Genomic DNA, 18,202 nt, shown 5'->3' with positions numbered 1-18,202 from the left:
ACTACACATGTATGCCTCTTAAAAATTTTAGGCATTCAGTATAAGTTGCCTATTTCTTCTACTCCTGAGTTCAGAAGCAGTTGAAAAATAAAACACAGATCAGTAGACAGACAGAGGTTAAACTGTCAGCTTTATTATTGATAAACTAATTGGAGAAAATGACATTAGGTTTGTGAACCAAAGATCCTATTAATACTCCGTGACTGCCAACTCTCTCCTCTGTCCGAATACACATCCAAAGCCTCCCTCTCCACCCAAAGGAAAGTCTGGAGCTGTCTCTAGGGAGGAAAATGGGAAGTTTACAGTCCTTTGATAGAGTTGTTCTACCCAATTAGCACCCCGTCACCACCTCGCCATTAGGTATTTGATTTCTCTGCTGGAAGGAGTGTGTGAGGAGTGAGACTACAGGCCAAGAGTTGTATTTCAATGGAGGTCCTTCAACACAAAAACATAAGACCAGGGAAAGGACTTTCCCTCCCAACAGTGCTCAATTCTATGTCCCCTATGCCATTAGATAAAACTGGAGCATGTTAACAGCATGACCAGGACAGGGAGCTTTGAAGCCCTCTATCAAGAGAAATGGGTGCAAGGACAAGACCACATGGAACTAACACTTTCCTTCAAACATTTGGCCCATATGGCCCTATACTGGAGACATAAAGCCAGTGTCCTCCCCTACATTTCCTGCATTCTGTTCAGTTAGGCAAAGTCACGTGACTAGTCCTGGACAACAAAATGTGAGCAGAAGTGACATGTGTCACCTCCAGGCTAAGCCAATGAGAGGGTCCACTCCTCCGTTCCAGTCTTTCCTCCCCACCCTCTGCAGTAAGTGGGGAGGTCCCACATTCCAGATGATACAGCTATGCAGGTCAGGACCTCCACCAACTTAGGTCCCGAGTGAACAGACAGAAGTTTAAGAGAGCAAAGTCAAGGCCATGGAGAACAATAGGAAAAGAAAGCTCTTGGCCGGGCGCAGGGCTCACGCCTGTAATCCCAGCACTTTGGGAGGCCGAGGCGGGCGGATCACGAGGTCAGGACATCAAGACCATCCTGGCTAACACGGTGAAAACCCATCTCTACTAAAAATACAAAAAAAAATTAGCCAGGCGTGGTGGCGGGCACCTGTAGTCCCAGCTACTCGGGAGGCTGAGGCAGGAGAATGGCGTGAACCCAGGAGGTGGAGCTTGCAGTGAGCCGAGATGGCACCACTGCACTCCAGCCTGGGCGACAGAGTGAGACTCTGTCTCAAAATAAAGAAAAGAAAGAAAGCTCTTGCCAAAGTGTAGAATGAATTCTGAAACCAGAAACACTTTCTACCCCCAAAATAGAAGGCCCATAAAGTGTCTGCTCGGCAAGATTCCTGAGTTGCTGCAGGCCTGAACGCTGGGACCTCTCATTGCTCACCACTTCAAATGGAAGCGTTTCCTCATATTGTCTTGATCCTGTTCTACCACTGCACACTGGGGGTGAGGGATGCATTTTACCTGTCTTCTTAGTTTACTTGTCCCTGAAACAGGATTGGCCATATACAGACCTGACATAGAGACTATTGTGAGATCACTCAGAGATTCTGAAATTGAAGCTCAAAGCCATGATTTGATGTGACTTTAAGTCGTCTCCCTTGCAAAGTGAGTCCTATATTTGGAAAAAGGAGAGCAAAGTTGTGTTGGCACCAGAGAGAGGACTGCGGCAGTGACAGTGCTCACCAAACATTGTGGTTAGGCAAGGCCATGTAACTAGCTCTGACCTGTGAGCTGTGGGCAGAAGTGGCCCCAGTTATCTTCTTCTGTGACCAACACAGTAGAGTGAAGAAACCTTGTGTTGAGATGGCAGAGCCGCAGGTGGAAACATTCTACATAATTGTGTCACAACATGCAGGGCAAAGTTCCTGGAGAGTTACGTAGACCTACAGACTTTGCATGAAAAATAAATTACTATTAAGTTAGAACACTAAGATTTGGAGTTGCTTCTTACGGCAGCATACTGCAGTCTATCCTCTCTTATCTAAGCCTCGAGAAGCAAAATTTCGAAGCTCTTCGGAGTCTCAGTTTCAATCTCATTTTTCTTCTCACCCTGTGAGCTTCTCTTAGGCAACTGTACATCTGTCCTTCTTCAGTCTCCATCAAGCCATGTGTTTCCTACCCGAATGCTTTTGCATCTGCTATTCTGTCCCAAAGTCCACGTCTCCTCACCTACCTGGGTGCACTTCTAGACTACATTTCCCAGACTTCCTTGCAGTTACTGTAGCCAAAGAATATACAATTCCAGGCAGTGTGATGTGAACACAAGTAATGTATACCACTCCCAGGCCTGCCCACAAGAACACGCTCTGCATTCTCCCCCTTGCTCTTTCCGCTTTCCCACTGGCTGCAGTGGAGACGACCGCCAATGCAGCATTGTTGGCCGTGTGCAGAAGATGGCAGATCTTCTGTCAGAATGGATCCCAGAACGTGGTCCCAGACTGTGTGAAGAAAAGTCACCCCATCTTTCTGTCTTCTTTCCAGTATAGGTACCCGAGCAAAACATACACTTCCACTGTGTTTAACCCAGGATATATGTGGGGGCCTACTATTATAACAGCACGATTGTAACCAAAACTTACACGTGCAGCATTGATCAACCATACCACCACCACCATGCACACACACACACACCCCTACACTCAGACACTCTGCATTGCTCACACCCACTCAATATTCTAGGTCTGTGCATTAAGATGCATCCCTGACTCCCCTCATCCAGTCTAATTTAAGTTGCTCTGTCATTCTTTCTCTCTATACCCTGCTCTTTCTTGTCATTTTACTTATCACAATGCATAATTACATATTAACCTGTGTGTTACTGATTCAGAGTTTGTGTCCAAACATTGATTTGTGTGTTATTTATTTATTTTTTGTGTCCAAAATCAGAACCTTTCGCCTGCCACAATAACATACATAGAGGCTATGCAGTGCTTGGCACACAGCGGTCGCCTAACAAATTTTAAAATGTACAGGATGAACACATGAGAAGCCACTATTAAGAGGATACATGTTTTCATCACAAGACCACAGTGCTAGACCAAAAATCTTAGAGAATTAAAATACACACCCTGGGGATTTTTTTTTTAACCTTTATTCATTCAGAATGCATTTCTGGGCCACTCCACAACCAAGAGAAAACCCTAAACTTTTAAGTGGTGTTAACGGACTAAATAATATAATAGTATTGCTCCTATATGTACAAGCAAGAAGTCAATTTTTATTCCTTTCATAAAACCTCTTTGTAAACATTTACCTTTTCTTCCCATCAAAAATGCATTAACAAGATCATGCTTATAGTTAGTCAGCACAAGAAAAAAACGACAATTTATACTGAATTGTTTAAGCCTTGCAGTAGAGTGCTCACAACTCCGAGCTGTATCTGTTAACCTTTTCAATAGCATCCATTATGTGACATTGTCACCAGTTACAGTAAAAGAACTTCACTAATTTTTAAAAGCTAGAATTACCCAAAAAGTTCTGCATTGTAAATAATACCAGGAATATTGCATTGAAGCCTAGGGTGGCAAAATTACTTAAATCTTTTCTATATTTTTTGTGTAATATAGGTAGGAAAAATGAATACTATATAAGAGAATGAAATATATCAAGTTCTTATATTTTTACCTAAGAGGCTATTTATTTTAAGTAATGTTGATTAATATTTAAATGATTAAAAAATAAATCAATGTTAAGTATTAACTGCACAAAATCTAAAAAAAAGACCACATTACATCATACTACATTATATAGATAGATTTAAAGCAGCTAGCTAGAAGCCTTTTTAAAAATTTAAAGTTTCTGACATCATTTTCCACCATTCCATCAATTCTTCCTTCTCCTCTTCTTTCCTTTCAGAAAATGACTCCAGTTCAAAATCAACCTAAAAGAGAAAATCAAGAGCATATTACTATCAAACTGCATGTGTTCTTTTAATTGAAATTTAAAAATAAGGGCAGTTTCAGTATACACTCAATCCAGCCACCTGAATTAAAGCAAATCCTGAAATAAAAATCTCTTGTGATAAATAAAAGATATTTTCAGGGGGAAAAAATTCAAAAGCCTTATGTTTGAAATGTCCTTTGATTTAATGGCTTTGAAGACAGATATAATTCACAAAATTCCTGCCCCAGTCTCTTCTCCTCATAAAAAGATAGAACTGATCGGGCGCGGTGACTCATGTCTGTAATCCCAGCACTTTGGGAGGTCCCAGCGGGCAGATCACAAGGTCAGGAGTTCAAAGCCAGCCTGACCAACATGGTGAAACCCTGTCTCTGCTAAAAATACAGAAATTAGCTGGGCGTGGTGGCACAAGCCTGTAATCCCAGCTACTCAGGAGGCTGAGGAAGGACAATCTCTTGAACCCGGGAGGCGGAGCTTGCAGTGAGACAAGATCGCGCCACTGCACTCCAGCCTGGCGACGGAGCGAGACTCTGTCTCAAAAAAAAGAAAAGAAAAGAAATTAACTTATAGTTAATTTTCTGCCTTTGGCTATTTAGTAAGCACCTCCTGTCAGCCTTGAATCTTCTCCTAATGTGGGAGGGAATGTGGAAGAGTACAGTTCAGCATGCTGGTATCCCAAACTACATGGTTCTGCTTTCCAGAATCTTGAATCTGTTAAAGAAACTGACAAAAGCAAGTATGTGTCCAAGCCACTCTCTTTGTGAATAGGAATCTTCATCAGGTCTATGGAGAAGCCACACACTCTGCGTAAAAGGCTGTTCAAAGTAGGCCGCCCCCAACCCCAATCCTCTCAGGCCCCATCCCAGATGGAACTACGAGTTTCTTGATTTGGCCACTGAAATGCGTGATTATTTTGGATCGTGATTCCATTCACTATATCCTTGCACTAACACATGCCAGAAAGACAAAGGATCCAAATAGTTGAACCTTTACAACTTGTTCCCGGGGCCATTTCTTCCGGGTTTCAGTTACCCAAATATACCTCTTGATTTTAATACATATACAGCCCAGTGTAGACATGCACACAATCAAAGCCATGTACCAGTTAACAACTCAAGATATTTTGTTTGCAAAAACCAAGAATTTATACTTCAAGTTTTGGGTGGATAAACAAAAATATAATAAATTCTTTTCAAGTAAGCCCTGTAGACTTTCAAGAAATCCTACAGATATTCCCACGGGCCCAGGCATATAATACAAAGGTAGTAGTAAAATTCTTCTCTAAGAGAAATTTTGGTCTTATCACCATCACCTTCCTAACAAACAAATGAGATCTACTTAAATAAGATATGGTTTTTGATAGTACTTAGCACAGACAGCCTTGCACATAGAATACGCTAAATAAATGTTTGGTTAGCACCTAGAATTTTCTTTTACGTATCATTTTTTTTCAGATACTTATTGAGAAAGGCATGTGCTAGGTGCTAAAGATAAAAAGGCAAATGAAATATAATCCCATTTAGATGGAAATCAAGGTTAGCAAATAAAAGTTTAATTTTTTAAAGTTTTATTTCATTTTCTTGTAAATCTCTTCAAAAACTGAGAAATGGTAATAGAGCTTCATATTAACTTTGCTAAGCCTCAGTTTTCTCATCTGTTAAGTGGAGATAACAATGCTACCTACCTCACAGGGCTAGTATGAAGATTAAATATAAGTCACTTAAGTATGCCTGACAATGGTAAATGTTTAATTATTATCATAGCGCTTGGCTATTATTATGATTACTTACCCCAACAGCAGGGCTGTAAGGAACTGCCACTTTCTTTGTTATTGCCAGATAGCCTGGAGCTGAGGCTGTAAGTTTATAGTTTCCAGGTATAAGCAATCTCCAGTAATCACCATCCTTTGCTGTAGGAAAGCAGAATATCAAATCACAAAGCACATGACATATGCAGAATTACAAAATGCATAATTATGCCATCTAAGGAATACCCAGTCTAGCTCAGTTCAACTTTTTTGATTCTCGATTTTTAAAGTAAATATGTAGGGAATTTAATGAAATTTTATTGAATAGGGCGTGAAACTCTCTTTACAGGCTTCATTTCTTATACCTACTTTACAGATATCAATGTTAAATTGTCTAATAAACCTCGTACGATCATAGACCTTCTAATCACATCAGGAGCAACACAGGGAAAAAGACAGATGAAGTCCCCAAGCAGTGGCGTCAGAACATACAACCATCATGTTTTGACTCTTGCCAGGTGACGACCTGACAGTCAGAGAATCTTCACAGAGTGTGGGCCAAAGGTAGCCCCTGTAGGATCTCTGAGGCCCTAGTTAGAAATTTAGATTTCTAAAGACTTAGAATACATTGGGCACCCTAGTCCATTCAATCTCCCATTTGCCTAAATCAGTGATTTTCAAACTTGGGAGCAAACCTGGGAAACTCAGTAAAATGCAAAATCTGATTCCAGCTCCCGGGTTCTGCATTCCTGACCAGCCCCAGGGCAATGCTAAGGTGGCGAGCAGAGGCCACACTTTGATGAGCAAGGTTTTCGTAGACACTTCACACCTTCTTACCTTCTTCTTTTTCCTAACACCCTACACATCCCGTTCATCCTCCCAGTTGATACTTTACATCTTATTTCATTGCAAAAATAGGTACAGTCAAAAAAATTAAGCCCCCATCACCATATCATCAAATCTACCTCTAAATCCACATCTCCTTGCAGCTATTGCCTCCATTGTCTTCTTTGCTTTATAGCAAAATTTCTGGAAAGGTTTGTTCATGTCTCAATCTCAGAATGATTCTTCTCTTATTCTCCCTTGGACCCAGTCCAATCAGGATCCCACCACTCACTCCATTGAACAGATTTTGATAAGATCCTCTGAACTGCTAAATCCAAGGATTCATTCACAAGGTTCATCTTAATTGATGCCTTTTCACTCCCTCCTTCTTGAAGCACTTTAAGGCCTCCAGGACAACACACTGCATTTTCTTTCTACCTTCAGTTCTATTGCTGGTTCCTTCTTATTATCACCTTGCCATTGAAAAGCTGGAGTGTTCTAGAGCCCCTCCTCCGGTTTAATTTCTTTCCACCTGTTTATTCCCTGGTTAGATTTTCCTAAACAGTTCACATCATGGAATGCAGAGAAAATAAAATATTTGTATGACACATTAGGGCTAACAGGTTTCTTGTGGCAGGGATACTAATGCTGGGTTTCACCCTCCCAGCTAAGGGCTAAGGGGCTACATGGGGTAACATCTTGGCACAGATTCTGGCATACTGGCTGGCACCTAGTGGGCTGCTGACAAATGAAGAATGAATGGAGTTTTAGAGGACAAATGTTAAAGATTTTTTTTTTTATCCAAGCTATAAATGTGAAGGTTAAGAAAGAGCTGATGATACAGAGTGGTCTGGGACATAAGTTAAAGGTTAATTGTCACAAGGTCTAAAAAAAGTTGTAAAGAGTTTATAACTAAAAAGAAAAAGCTGTCATTATTGAAAATATCCCAACAAATGACAATTAAAATGACCTGGATCAATGTTTATTAATGGGAGTAGGTAGATTTGCCAGAAAAATAATCATTTTCCTCAAACTGGGAAAATGGAAATTGAGCTCAAAACCTAGAAGTCACTAACATTGCACCTCAATCCTATAAATTCTTGTTTAACCTTGAATCCCTGCGGATTTATTTTATGGATTAAATGAAAAACTGTGTGAGAATTTTTAGACACACAACCCGCAGCAATTTTCTTCCTTCCTCCTCTTTGCGCTCCCTCCTTCGGTCTCCCCATTAGCAGCTCGTTAGCACTTCTTAACACAGACCAGAAAGTCACTGGTATTTTAACTCTGGCAGCTCCTTTTCCTTTGCCTGAAGAACCGCGAAGAATCGGCAGCCTGTGGCACCACCTCCCAGCTCTGGGGCGAGACAGCTGAGGAAAGGGCGCCACCTGCTGCACCCGGATTTGTAACGCAGCAGCCGCCCTGGGCTCCACTCCGCCTGACCTGAGCCCACAAATGAAACTTCACCAGATCAAAGCTCAGAAATGCTGCAGAGATACGAGCTATTTGTTTTGCTCAGAAGAGCATAAGACTTATAATTATGATAATTAGTAATTATGCTGTTGTACATAACGTAGAGCCTCCAGATTGTGGCAAAGACCCACCGGATGTAACATCGTGGTCTATTCCTTCCACGGAGATGGTGGCATTGGCAATTGGGTTACCTTGAAGATCTCGGACAAATCCTTTGACTCCTCGGTGTATCTGTGAAGGTCAAAAACAACCAAAAGTTAATACGACCTATAAATTATAGAAATGGCCTTAAATATGTTTCATATCAAGCATCTCCTTATTTTCCAGCAAATACCGTGGATCCCCATTGTTTAAGAATCAAGACACGCACAAAAGGCCACTGAATTTTTTGTGCATTTTATTCTGCTTTTCCATAAATAGAGAAATGAAAATTAATATCTTATTTGTGTCCAAAAAAAAAAAAGACTTTAGTACCTTCCAAATCATAAAAAACTGTCATATTAAGGGAGGAGACAACCCTCATATTGTCTTATGCCCAATTTCTGCCTCCGAAGAAAGAAGAAATAAAAATTCAAAGGCAGAAATGAAATCCACAGGAAGACAGCCCGGCACCACACCCTGGGCCTGATAAAGATCAACCCCTGACCTAATTGGTTATGTTATCTATACATTACGGACACCGTATGGAAAAGCACTGTGAAAATCCCTGTCCTGTTCTGTTCTAATTACCGGTGCATGCAGCCCCCAGTCACATACCCCTGCTTGCTTACTTGATCGTGACCCTCTCACATGGACTCCTTTAGAGTTGGGAGCTCTTAAGAGGGACAGGAATTGCTTACTCGGGGAGCTTGGTTTTTGAGACGTGAGTCTTGCCAATGCTCCCGGTCAAATAAAGCCCTTCCTTCTTTAACTCCATGTCTGAGGGGTTTGTCTGCAGCTCATCCTGCTACAATATGTGTAAAGTTCTAGTCTTATCGTATTTCATAACTTACTCTCTTTTAATTTTGGTCATCTATGTATCTGTTATATGGCTACTGTCAATTAACAAGGATATCATAATAAAAGCCATTTAATATTAGCTCATTCTAGATTAAAAAATATATACTGTGACTGCTTTTGCATTAAATCTATTAACATTATTTTGGCTGAAAATAGAGTAGGGAACCTTATAACAGAAAATAGGATGTTGAATTAGGAAGAAGATGGGAGAGCTGGCACTGAGAATAATCCCCCTAAATTAAGTTGTAGTCATCAACTGGCTATTATTTAATACACTGCAAACTACAAAAACTGCTTTTCTCTTTATTTTGGAAAGACAATTCATCGAAGTCAATATGTGTTTGAAGTGACAGAGTCGCTTCAGGTCTTTAAGAAAGTACTGCATCTAAAGTATCAAATGGTAATTCACTAAACCTGATTACTTAACAAAATATGCACCAACCTCCCAAATGCTCAGGTTATGCCTCACCCAATTGGGCTATAGAAAATAAATTGTCTTTCGTTACTTATGATATTTGACTATTTCCCTACAGCAGAGAGATAAGTCTCCTGTAACCCTTTGTCATCAAAGAATAAATTCGGCAGTGGTACACTGTTTTATCAAAAAGATGTCCGTGTTACCAGCAATATTTTTTGTGTGTGCCATTTTTCTTTAAAAAAGAAACCTCTCACACCCTATAAAAATAACGTGTAATTTTTTTAATGTTGCAAATAGGAAAAGGCTATCCCTGTTGTCAGTAATAATGATCATTTTATTGGCAACCAGTATAGTAAAGAGAGTAAATATATTTTTTAAAAGTTTAAGATTTATTCAATTCTAACTTTTCTCCATAACTTATTTATGAATCAGACAACCAAAATTGAAAAGAGTTTGAAATTTAGCCACTGAAAAACATGAAACATGAAAACTTAACTTTCTGAATTAAAAGATGAAAAATCAGAAAAAGTGTAGAGAAGAAGAAAAGGGCTATATGTAGAGACCCAAACTCTAAATTTCTTAAAATGATGCCCCATTCAATAAAACTTAGAAAGATGCTAGCTGATAAAAGAGGATTTACCCAAGTACTTTATTCCCCTTGAGGCACTACAATCCTAAAACTATCAATATTATAAGCCTTAAAGAAAGTTTCTAATTTCCACATCATTGTAAAGTAAGTAAATCAATCACTACAAGAACAGATTATTTGCCTGTATTAGGCACAAATATATTCGGTTAATATTCATGGCTTTATTTTTTTTCTGCCTCTGCAATCCAAGACTTATATCTCAGTATGCAGTTTAACAAATAGTTAAAGAAGTAAATGTCTGTCTGTGATATGTCAACTTTTCTGTTTGAAAAATTCCAGTGTAGTAATAAATCTCAGTAGAAGTGTATGGACTGTGTCAACTCCCCATGAATTCAGACTGGAAAATTCAGATTGTATGGCTTTTGCAAAAGAAATCACGAAAGTCCAAATTTCACTCATGCCTGGAAGAAGCTGTTTTACTACACTTGTGCTGCCTGCGATGATCACTCCCCAGATTCCAGGACTTCTCAGTTTCAGCGAAGGCTGAAAAAGCATCCAGAAGATTCTCCATTGTTGCTAGGACTGTTTACACCCCCTAAACCCTCATGTACTCCATGTCACACAGAGAGCTTGCTGCAACTGAAGATTCTTGGGTTCTTCCCTGCAGAGAGTGTGATTTAATGGTAGGAGAGGAAACGCATTTTTAATAAGAACTCTAGATGATTCTAACGCAGGTGCCCATGAACCATTCTTTAAGAAATTCTTCGAGAATTTTGAGAACTAGACTGTTCCAAAGCTACTGAGTGGAAGGGAGCTCTTCTCCTTAGCAAACTCTTTAGTCTAATTAGCTTTACAATTCTAGTCCCTGCAAACATCTCTTTAAAACTCTGCAAGGGATTTCCTCTCCAACAGTTACAGAAATAGATCTCCTAATCACCTACTTTCTATGAGTTGTAAACTAGTCCAAGCTTAGATTTTAGGCCCAGGTGTTCAATTACTAATCACCACCATTGTCAAGACAACAATTACAACACAGAACTTCTGGCAGCCCTCACTGATTTTTCATCAGCCTTTGTTTTCCTAAACTGGAGTGTTCTATGATGCAAGCTAGATGAGCTGGTTATAAATACCACTCACTGCTTAGACACAGTTAGCATCATAATGACAACGCCATATCAAGGTAGATCACATGGATCTGTGGACAGAGCAAATTCTTATTCCGAGTAGCATAAAATAGGATTGTATAACTTTATCCTTCTTCTTTTTAGCTTATTTATATATAAATTGATATCGCTGTCAAATGAATTGGATGCATGCCCCCCTGCCACCATAAATATGACAAATCTCCTTTTTCAATATGGTAAGAAGACGTGTTTTATTTGTTTTGTATTGTATTTTTTTTCTCAAGAACTAAGAGATGATTTAAACAGCAGCTAAGGATGTTTCTAAATTGTTGATCAGAGTGATGATCTTATGGGCATCAACTTTAGTAAATCTTATAGCACAGCTCCAAGAAGCCTTTTCCAAACTCCCGTGATTGGGTTAGGTCCCCTTCTGTGCACTGCCATTGCTCCTTGTGGCTAAGCTTTTTTTGTTTTTCAGCCAGCTCTCCTCCTCTCTTGTGATGAGGTATTCTTGTTTCTGACAGCACTCATGTGAAGCCTTCATGAGGATGGTCACTATCCCCAGTGCCTCACTGAATGCCTGGGATGTGAAACTAGTCAATACATTTTTGTTGAAAAAATACGTATGTAAAATTAAAAGCACTGTATTAAGGAGTATAAATACAAATATTATTAAAAATTTAAATATTATTAAATATTTATGAAAATTAAAAGCACTGTATTTGACATCTAAATGGAGAACACCCCAGTCAGTCCCATCTTACTTCCTCTATCCAAAAACATGCTTTTCGGTTAACTTTGCTCTTAGAAGATCCATCCAAATACAGCTCTCCTCAAAGGAGACGTTCTGTAGGGGTTCCCACCACAGTTGTTCTAGAGTCATCGTGGACTACTTATCCTTAGTTTTTGTGTTGGAAAATACCTTTTTAAGCTAACATGCAGCAGGAATCCATTGATTCAAAAAGAATCCTGTGGAATGTGTTCTTTAATCACCGTCTGACATCAGTGGATGTATTCCATGATAGTATGACAATATATGGATATTTGACATGTGTAAAAGAATTCCTATGCTGATTTTGCTTCTTTTTGTTTGTTTGTTTGTTTTTGTAGAGCAGCTTTTATTCAAAGGAGGCCGTAGCAAGATATAGAGACCACTGCAACAGGGCCGTGCAATGGTGGAGAAAGAAACTGGATTCAACTCCTCGTTTTACTTTAAAAAAAAGTGTTGATTATATATATATGTTTATATGTACATATATACATATAAATACCTAAATGTTTATTTAACAGCATTTGTTTATGTCAAATTACTTTAACAGATCGGTCTGGACTATTTGTTGGCACAGGAAACTAACATCACTCTACTTGACTTTAGGAGTAAATGGCCACATTTAGAGTAAAATTTGAAGACTGGCAAAGCGCTGCAGGAACTAACAGTCTTTAGGTCTTCCCACCGCCACTGCCCCTGGTGCCAGTGTCTACATACTATGCAGGGGGTGGGGTTGGCAGGGGACTGGCCTGAGTAGGTGAAGGATTTTATTCTGGCAGATGGTGAGATCCCCCAAAATTCTATATGGATCCCATTGGAATGGCTACGTAAATGGCTCTCTGGTAAAGATCCAGGCTTCTGTTCTGAAAGTCAGCATAGCATGGTGATTCTGGAAATAGCCTGGATTTGGATTCTTGCTAAGCAACTTCAGGTGAGCTGTCTAGTCTCTCTGTGTCTCTGATTCCTCATCTTTAATTTAGTGATGATTATAATGATGATGATGATGATGATGATGATAACTTCCCTCATAAGGTTGTTGTGGGGATTAGATGCACTAGTTATTACATAAAAGGCATTTAGTATAATGCCTTGGAAATAGTAAATGACCAATAAACATAACCCATTATTATTATTATTACCTGTGATACAGTTGAGTCTAGGGTGAGAAAGATGATGCCTGTATAGCTCAAAACTTAAGGAGACACTCACTCTCAAGTGCTAATCCTGTACTTGCATGTCCCTAAGATTAAAATCCTCCTTAAATTTTCCATTCTAGGTGCCTCGCTTGCCTTACTTTTGTTCTGACTCTGCCTGGGATGCCTCACGGTGATCAGGGTGGAGTCCTAAGATTGCCCTTGCTTAGAATAATACAAACACAAACAAGATTCTACATCTTTTCTCTATACTCTCCAGTTTAGTCAGTTCTTGGTGAATAGTCATGAGCCACAAAACGACAAATAAAAGCCTAACTGAAACACTGCTGACACCTGCCTTCCAAATATGGTGTCCTCATTCTGCACCAGATGGACTCCACTGGACTCCTCTAACAAGACCATTGTATGCCAGGTTTGAATGCTTCTAAACCTTGCATTTTATGCTGGAGACTGTGTTTACCTGCTCAAGGTAGCTAATGAGGGAGTTTTTGTTATCCTCCCAGTAGGTCTTCAGAGTCTCTTCAGGTGGGAACTTCTCACAGCTAAGCTCCACGGTGATCTCAAAACAGTTGCTGCTAAGGTAATTGAAGTCTTGCATCCCTGCCAAAATGCCAAATGGAAAGTCAAAATATGCACAAGGAGCCTAAAACTCTACGCAGGCTAGTCTTCTGAATCAAGAACCAAGTAAAAGGTACACAAACCAGGGCATTTGGGGAGCCTGTGGGAAACCTTCACAGGAATCATCTGCTGTAAGGGATTGAACAACAAAGGTGGGGGCTTGTTAGACCTTAAAAGCACAAACTCACAGGTTCCTAAGCAAAAGCACTTGCTGCTTCAGAGTGCTAATGCGGACATCACCCACCCTCCACACTGCTGGAGTGGGCTTTGGAGAAGACAACAGGGTAAAAGACTTCATCCCTACTGATCTGTTAAAGAAATGCACATCCCTCTAAGTCTACCTTTCTACTGGAGAAGAACTTGGAGCTTCATGTGACATGATCTGTCATACTATATTGTTCCTTAAGCCCAATCAGTATCATAGTGTATTTCTGAGGGATTGGGAGTCTTGGCAATATACTATTGTCAATCAAGAAAAATGATGAGACAAGTCTCAATCGTTTTAGGGGATTTCTTTGCCAAAGTTAAGGATGCGCCCCAGAGACAGGTCTATGCCTTTCTCCGAAGATGATTTTGAGGACCCCAAATTTAAAGGGGAGAGGGTGGGATATTGATAAGCACACAGTTTTCACATAAACAAAAGGGGGCAGAGGAAAAATGTGGGGAATGTGCATTTTACATAAGATAACACAGACAAAATGGGGTAGGGGAGCAATCAGATATGCATTTGTGTCTGGCGGGCTGGGGTAACTGCACCTGTAAAGATAAGCTATCAATTTACATGGCCAAGGTGAAGTTTTAACAGCTCACCAGGAATTTCCTTGTGGGCAAAATATGAGGGAGGCGTGTATCCTCTCATCTTGTAGTTATCTTATTTAGGAACCAAAATGGGGTGGCAGGTTTGTGTGACCCAGTTCCCAGCTTGACTTTTCCCTTTAGCTAAATGAGGTTGAGGTCCCAGAATTTAATTTCCTTTCACACTATATATTAATTCAACAATCCCTGAGTATCTACTACATACAAGATATAATGATAACAATACTTCAAATAGCACCAAAGAGAATAGTCTGCATCCAGAGCAATTTTAATTTAAATCTGACTCAAATTAGTAGTGGATGCTGTTAGTGTCCACCAGATTGCTTTTATGGAGCCAGGGCATCCAGACTCAAACTGCTACAGGTGTTGGCTGTTAGATCTCACAGCTATCCCCCAGCCCTTTTCCAGAGAATTGCTGGTGGGAGCCGGAATCTCCACCTGGCTTGGGAGTTACATCCTCCTATCTCTCCCCCCAATTCCTTCTGGCACCCCACAACCAATGGCTGACCAATATAGAGCCACCAAAGGCTCATCCTTTTCCCTCAAGGGAAGAAAAACCTGCCCCTAATTTATGCTCCAGGCTTCTTCCAATGGCTCAGGCCAAGGCTGGACTTTGCCTGAGACCACACCCCTGTTTAGCTCTATCCCCTTCCTTGCTCTGCTTCCCTCTCTTCCCTACAGGGTGTTTCCTAAAAAGTGCTCCCTTTATAAATTACAAGCATCCAAATCCCTGTCCAGGCTCTGCTTCTAGAAAACCTGACCTAAGACATGAATGTTATTCACTATATACAGAACTGAAGACTAACGGAGCTTCCTTTGACTGTTTAGCTAAATGAGACATAATCGTTAACTAATATTATTATTATCATTAATAATGTTATTATCAGTATTCTACTGATATAGATTACTTTATATTTTGTTGACAATACACTATTTGTTCAAAAAGGAATTCCAAGGAATCATTAAAGTTTTTGTAAAAACTAAAGTATAAAATTACTTCCCATCTGATGTACTAGACATGCTCTAAATCCTAAATTTGACATAGATCATATTTCTGAAGCTATTGGGGGAAAGAGTACTAAGTCTGATCTGGATAAAATGCAAAATATAAATAAAAACAGAATTAACATGTATCAGAAAGAAAAAAATCAGAAAGAATATTTTTCTCAGTACGTAATTCAACAAAATTAAGCATATTAAACACACCAATACCCTACAATTAGCTAATGCTGCTTATTACCCTAACAAATTTTCTTCCTCCAGGTGGGCCACAGAAAATTTTTCTCAGGCAAAGAGAAAAGTAAAAAAATATATAAATATCTTCACATTTCAATCTTCATCCTTGAGTGTTAGTGAAAATAAGAGCTCTGTAAAGTCCGCCTTGGGACAAGGAAGCCAAGGGAGCTGCCTTGGCTACCTAGGAAGGGGCCTCCCCCAGCTACTGTCCCACATGGCAACTGCTTCCTTTTCAAACTAAACAGCGAAAAGCTACCTGATCTCATAGGGATTATTAGAGTAGTGAACATAAACTAAATATTCCATGTCAAATACTCCCCATTATCCCATCATTTAATAAAAGAGAACTGTGCACCAGGTTATGCTAAAAGCCAAAGCAAGCCCTCTAAAACGTATATTTACCTACAGTGAACGAGCATGACTGGCATATACTAAGGATGCCATCTCATTCCCTAAGGCTTGAACTTGAAAAGTAGCGTAATTAACAATATTCAATTTATTATTTTCCCAATGAATGTCTTCAGTTCATTTCCTGTATCTCTTCAATTAGCATCACAATTTTTAAAATTCACAAAAACAAAATTATACATAGTAATCATTCATGCAAAAAGTTGACTTTAATGGAAGAACTATAGATTCAGTCTACTTTTTAATGATGGAGGACGGTAGAAGATTCTCTAAATCTAAATCACTCTCTAAACCTAAACGGTCATTGTAAATAAGCTACAATCACATAGACAGCACAGCAGAAACTCACCTCCAGGTACACTGTACCAAGCACCACCATTGGTGGTTCCATCTACAAAGCTGCTGTCATCATCATTCTTGCGACATGGTGGCCGATTGGGGTTAGACATGGCTGGGTTGAAAGAAGAGTATGCCCGGGCCAAGCTTTGGAAAATGGCATCATCTGGGGAGGAGCTGTATTCATGAGCACTACCTAGAAAACAAATCCACAAGATTAAAGAAACAGACACAGACCAAGCAGCACCGCATGTTTTCTAAAGAGTGATTCAGTGTTGAGTAATTGTATTTTTGATGTATTTTTTAGCTACATAACTATGGGAAGGAGGTAAAAGTTTAAATACTGATTACACTTAGTTTTTAAGTTACAAAACTTCCATTCCTAATACTACAAAGTAGAAATTGGGTAGAATGTACATTCTACTTATGAGTTGAAAGCTTTGCAAGGAAAGGTAATAAAGTCATAGGAAACTAGGCCTGAGAGAATAGGAGGAAGATTTTTATTGTTAAAATTATTAATTTAAAAAACGTACCTATACTAATCTTATACCCACTATGAATCTTTCTCATATATACCATTCAATATCTGGTCTTAGATTTTTTTAATCTCCTATATGTATTATAGAAATAAATAACACATTTTGATACACTGTATTCTTATTAATGCATTATAAATTATGCAGGCCTACAAGTTTCCCAATTATCAACAAACCACAAAATCTTTAAATTTATTTAACAATGTTATTTCCCCAAAGATGTTCTTCAACACTCAGTTTCCAGCATCTAAAATTATCATCCCAACAACCCCATTAAAAATTGGGCAAAGGACAAGAACAGACTTTTTTCAAAAGAAGACATACAAGCAGTCAAAATAATTGAAAAAAATGCTCAACATCATTAATCATCGGAGAAATGCAAATTAAAACCACAATATCATAATACATGACTCAAAATGGCTATTATTAAAAAGTCAAAAAACAACAGATGTTGACATGGATTCCCACCAGTGTTGGTGGAATTGTAAATTAATGTAACTTCTATGGGAAACAATACAGAGATTTCTCAAAGAACTAAAAATAGAACTACCATTCAATGTAATAATCCCACTATTGAGCATGTATCCAAAGGAAAAGAAATTATTATATAAAGAAGACATGTGCACTCATATGTTTATGGCAGCACTATTCACAAAAGCAGAGTCATGGATTCTGATTCCAACCTAATTGTTCATCAGTGGTTGATTGGATAAACTATGCAATAATAAGCAGCCATAAAAAAGAATGAAATCATGTATTTTGCAACGACATGGATGGAGCTAGGAGCCATTATCCAAAGTGAAATAATTCAGAAATCAAATACCATATACTCTCACTTATAAGTGGAAGCTAAACAATGCCTGTTCATTGACATAAAAGGTGGAAATAATACGCCCTGGGGGCTCCAAAAGTGGGGAGGATGGGAGGAGGTGAGGGATGAAAAATCACCTATTGGTTTCACTCTTTTGGTGATGGGTACACTAGAAACCCAAACTTCACCGTTATGTAATATATCCATGTAGCAAACCTATACAAGTACCCTGAATCTAAAATTCTAAAAAATAAAATAATCATCTTGTTTTTACAAAGAGCTAACTCTTCAAAGGCCCCTGAAAATAGATCCAAAGCAGGAAATTCCCTGCAGCAACAAAAATCAAGTTGAAAATATCTATCTGGCCAAAGATTGCTTTGTCTGAAGCTTAACTAAAACTAGTTAGAGAAAGCCAAAGCA

General features: G+C 39.1%; 1 protein-coding gene across 1 annotated transcript in view; it reads right to left on the bottom strand.

Moving 5' to 3' along the window:
• Positions 1-2,866: 2,866 nt before the first annotated feature.
• Positions 2,867-18,202, bottom strand: part of CPE (carboxypeptidase E) — a 122,077-nt gene continuing 106,741 nt past the window's right edge. The window contains exons 5-9 of the mRNA XM_045393027.2: positions 16,449-16,631; positions 13,482-13,621; positions 8,100-8,199; positions 5,714-5,832; positions 2,867-3,903 (exon numbers count right to left, since the gene is read on the bottom strand). Of these exons, the coding sequence (XP_045248962.1) occupies positions 3,805-3,903; positions 5,714-5,832; positions 8,100-8,199; positions 13,482-13,621; positions 16,449-16,631 (641 nt within the window). The 3' untranslated portion in view covers positions 2,867-3,804. The remainder of the gene's footprint in view (positions 3,904-5,713; positions 5,833-8,099; positions 8,200-13,481; positions 13,622-16,448; positions 16,632-18,202) is intronic.

Source organism: Macaca fascicularis, chromosome 5 (genome assembly GCF_037993035.2).
Source record: "Macaca fascicularis isolate 582-1 chromosome 5, T2T-MFA8v1.1".
Classification (NCBI taxonomy): domain Eukaryota; kingdom Metazoa; phylum Chordata; class Mammalia; order Primates; family Cercopithecidae; genus Macaca; species Macaca fascicularis.
Note: the sequence above shows the minus strand (reverse complement) of the source record. Positions and strands in the feature narration are given on the sequence as shown.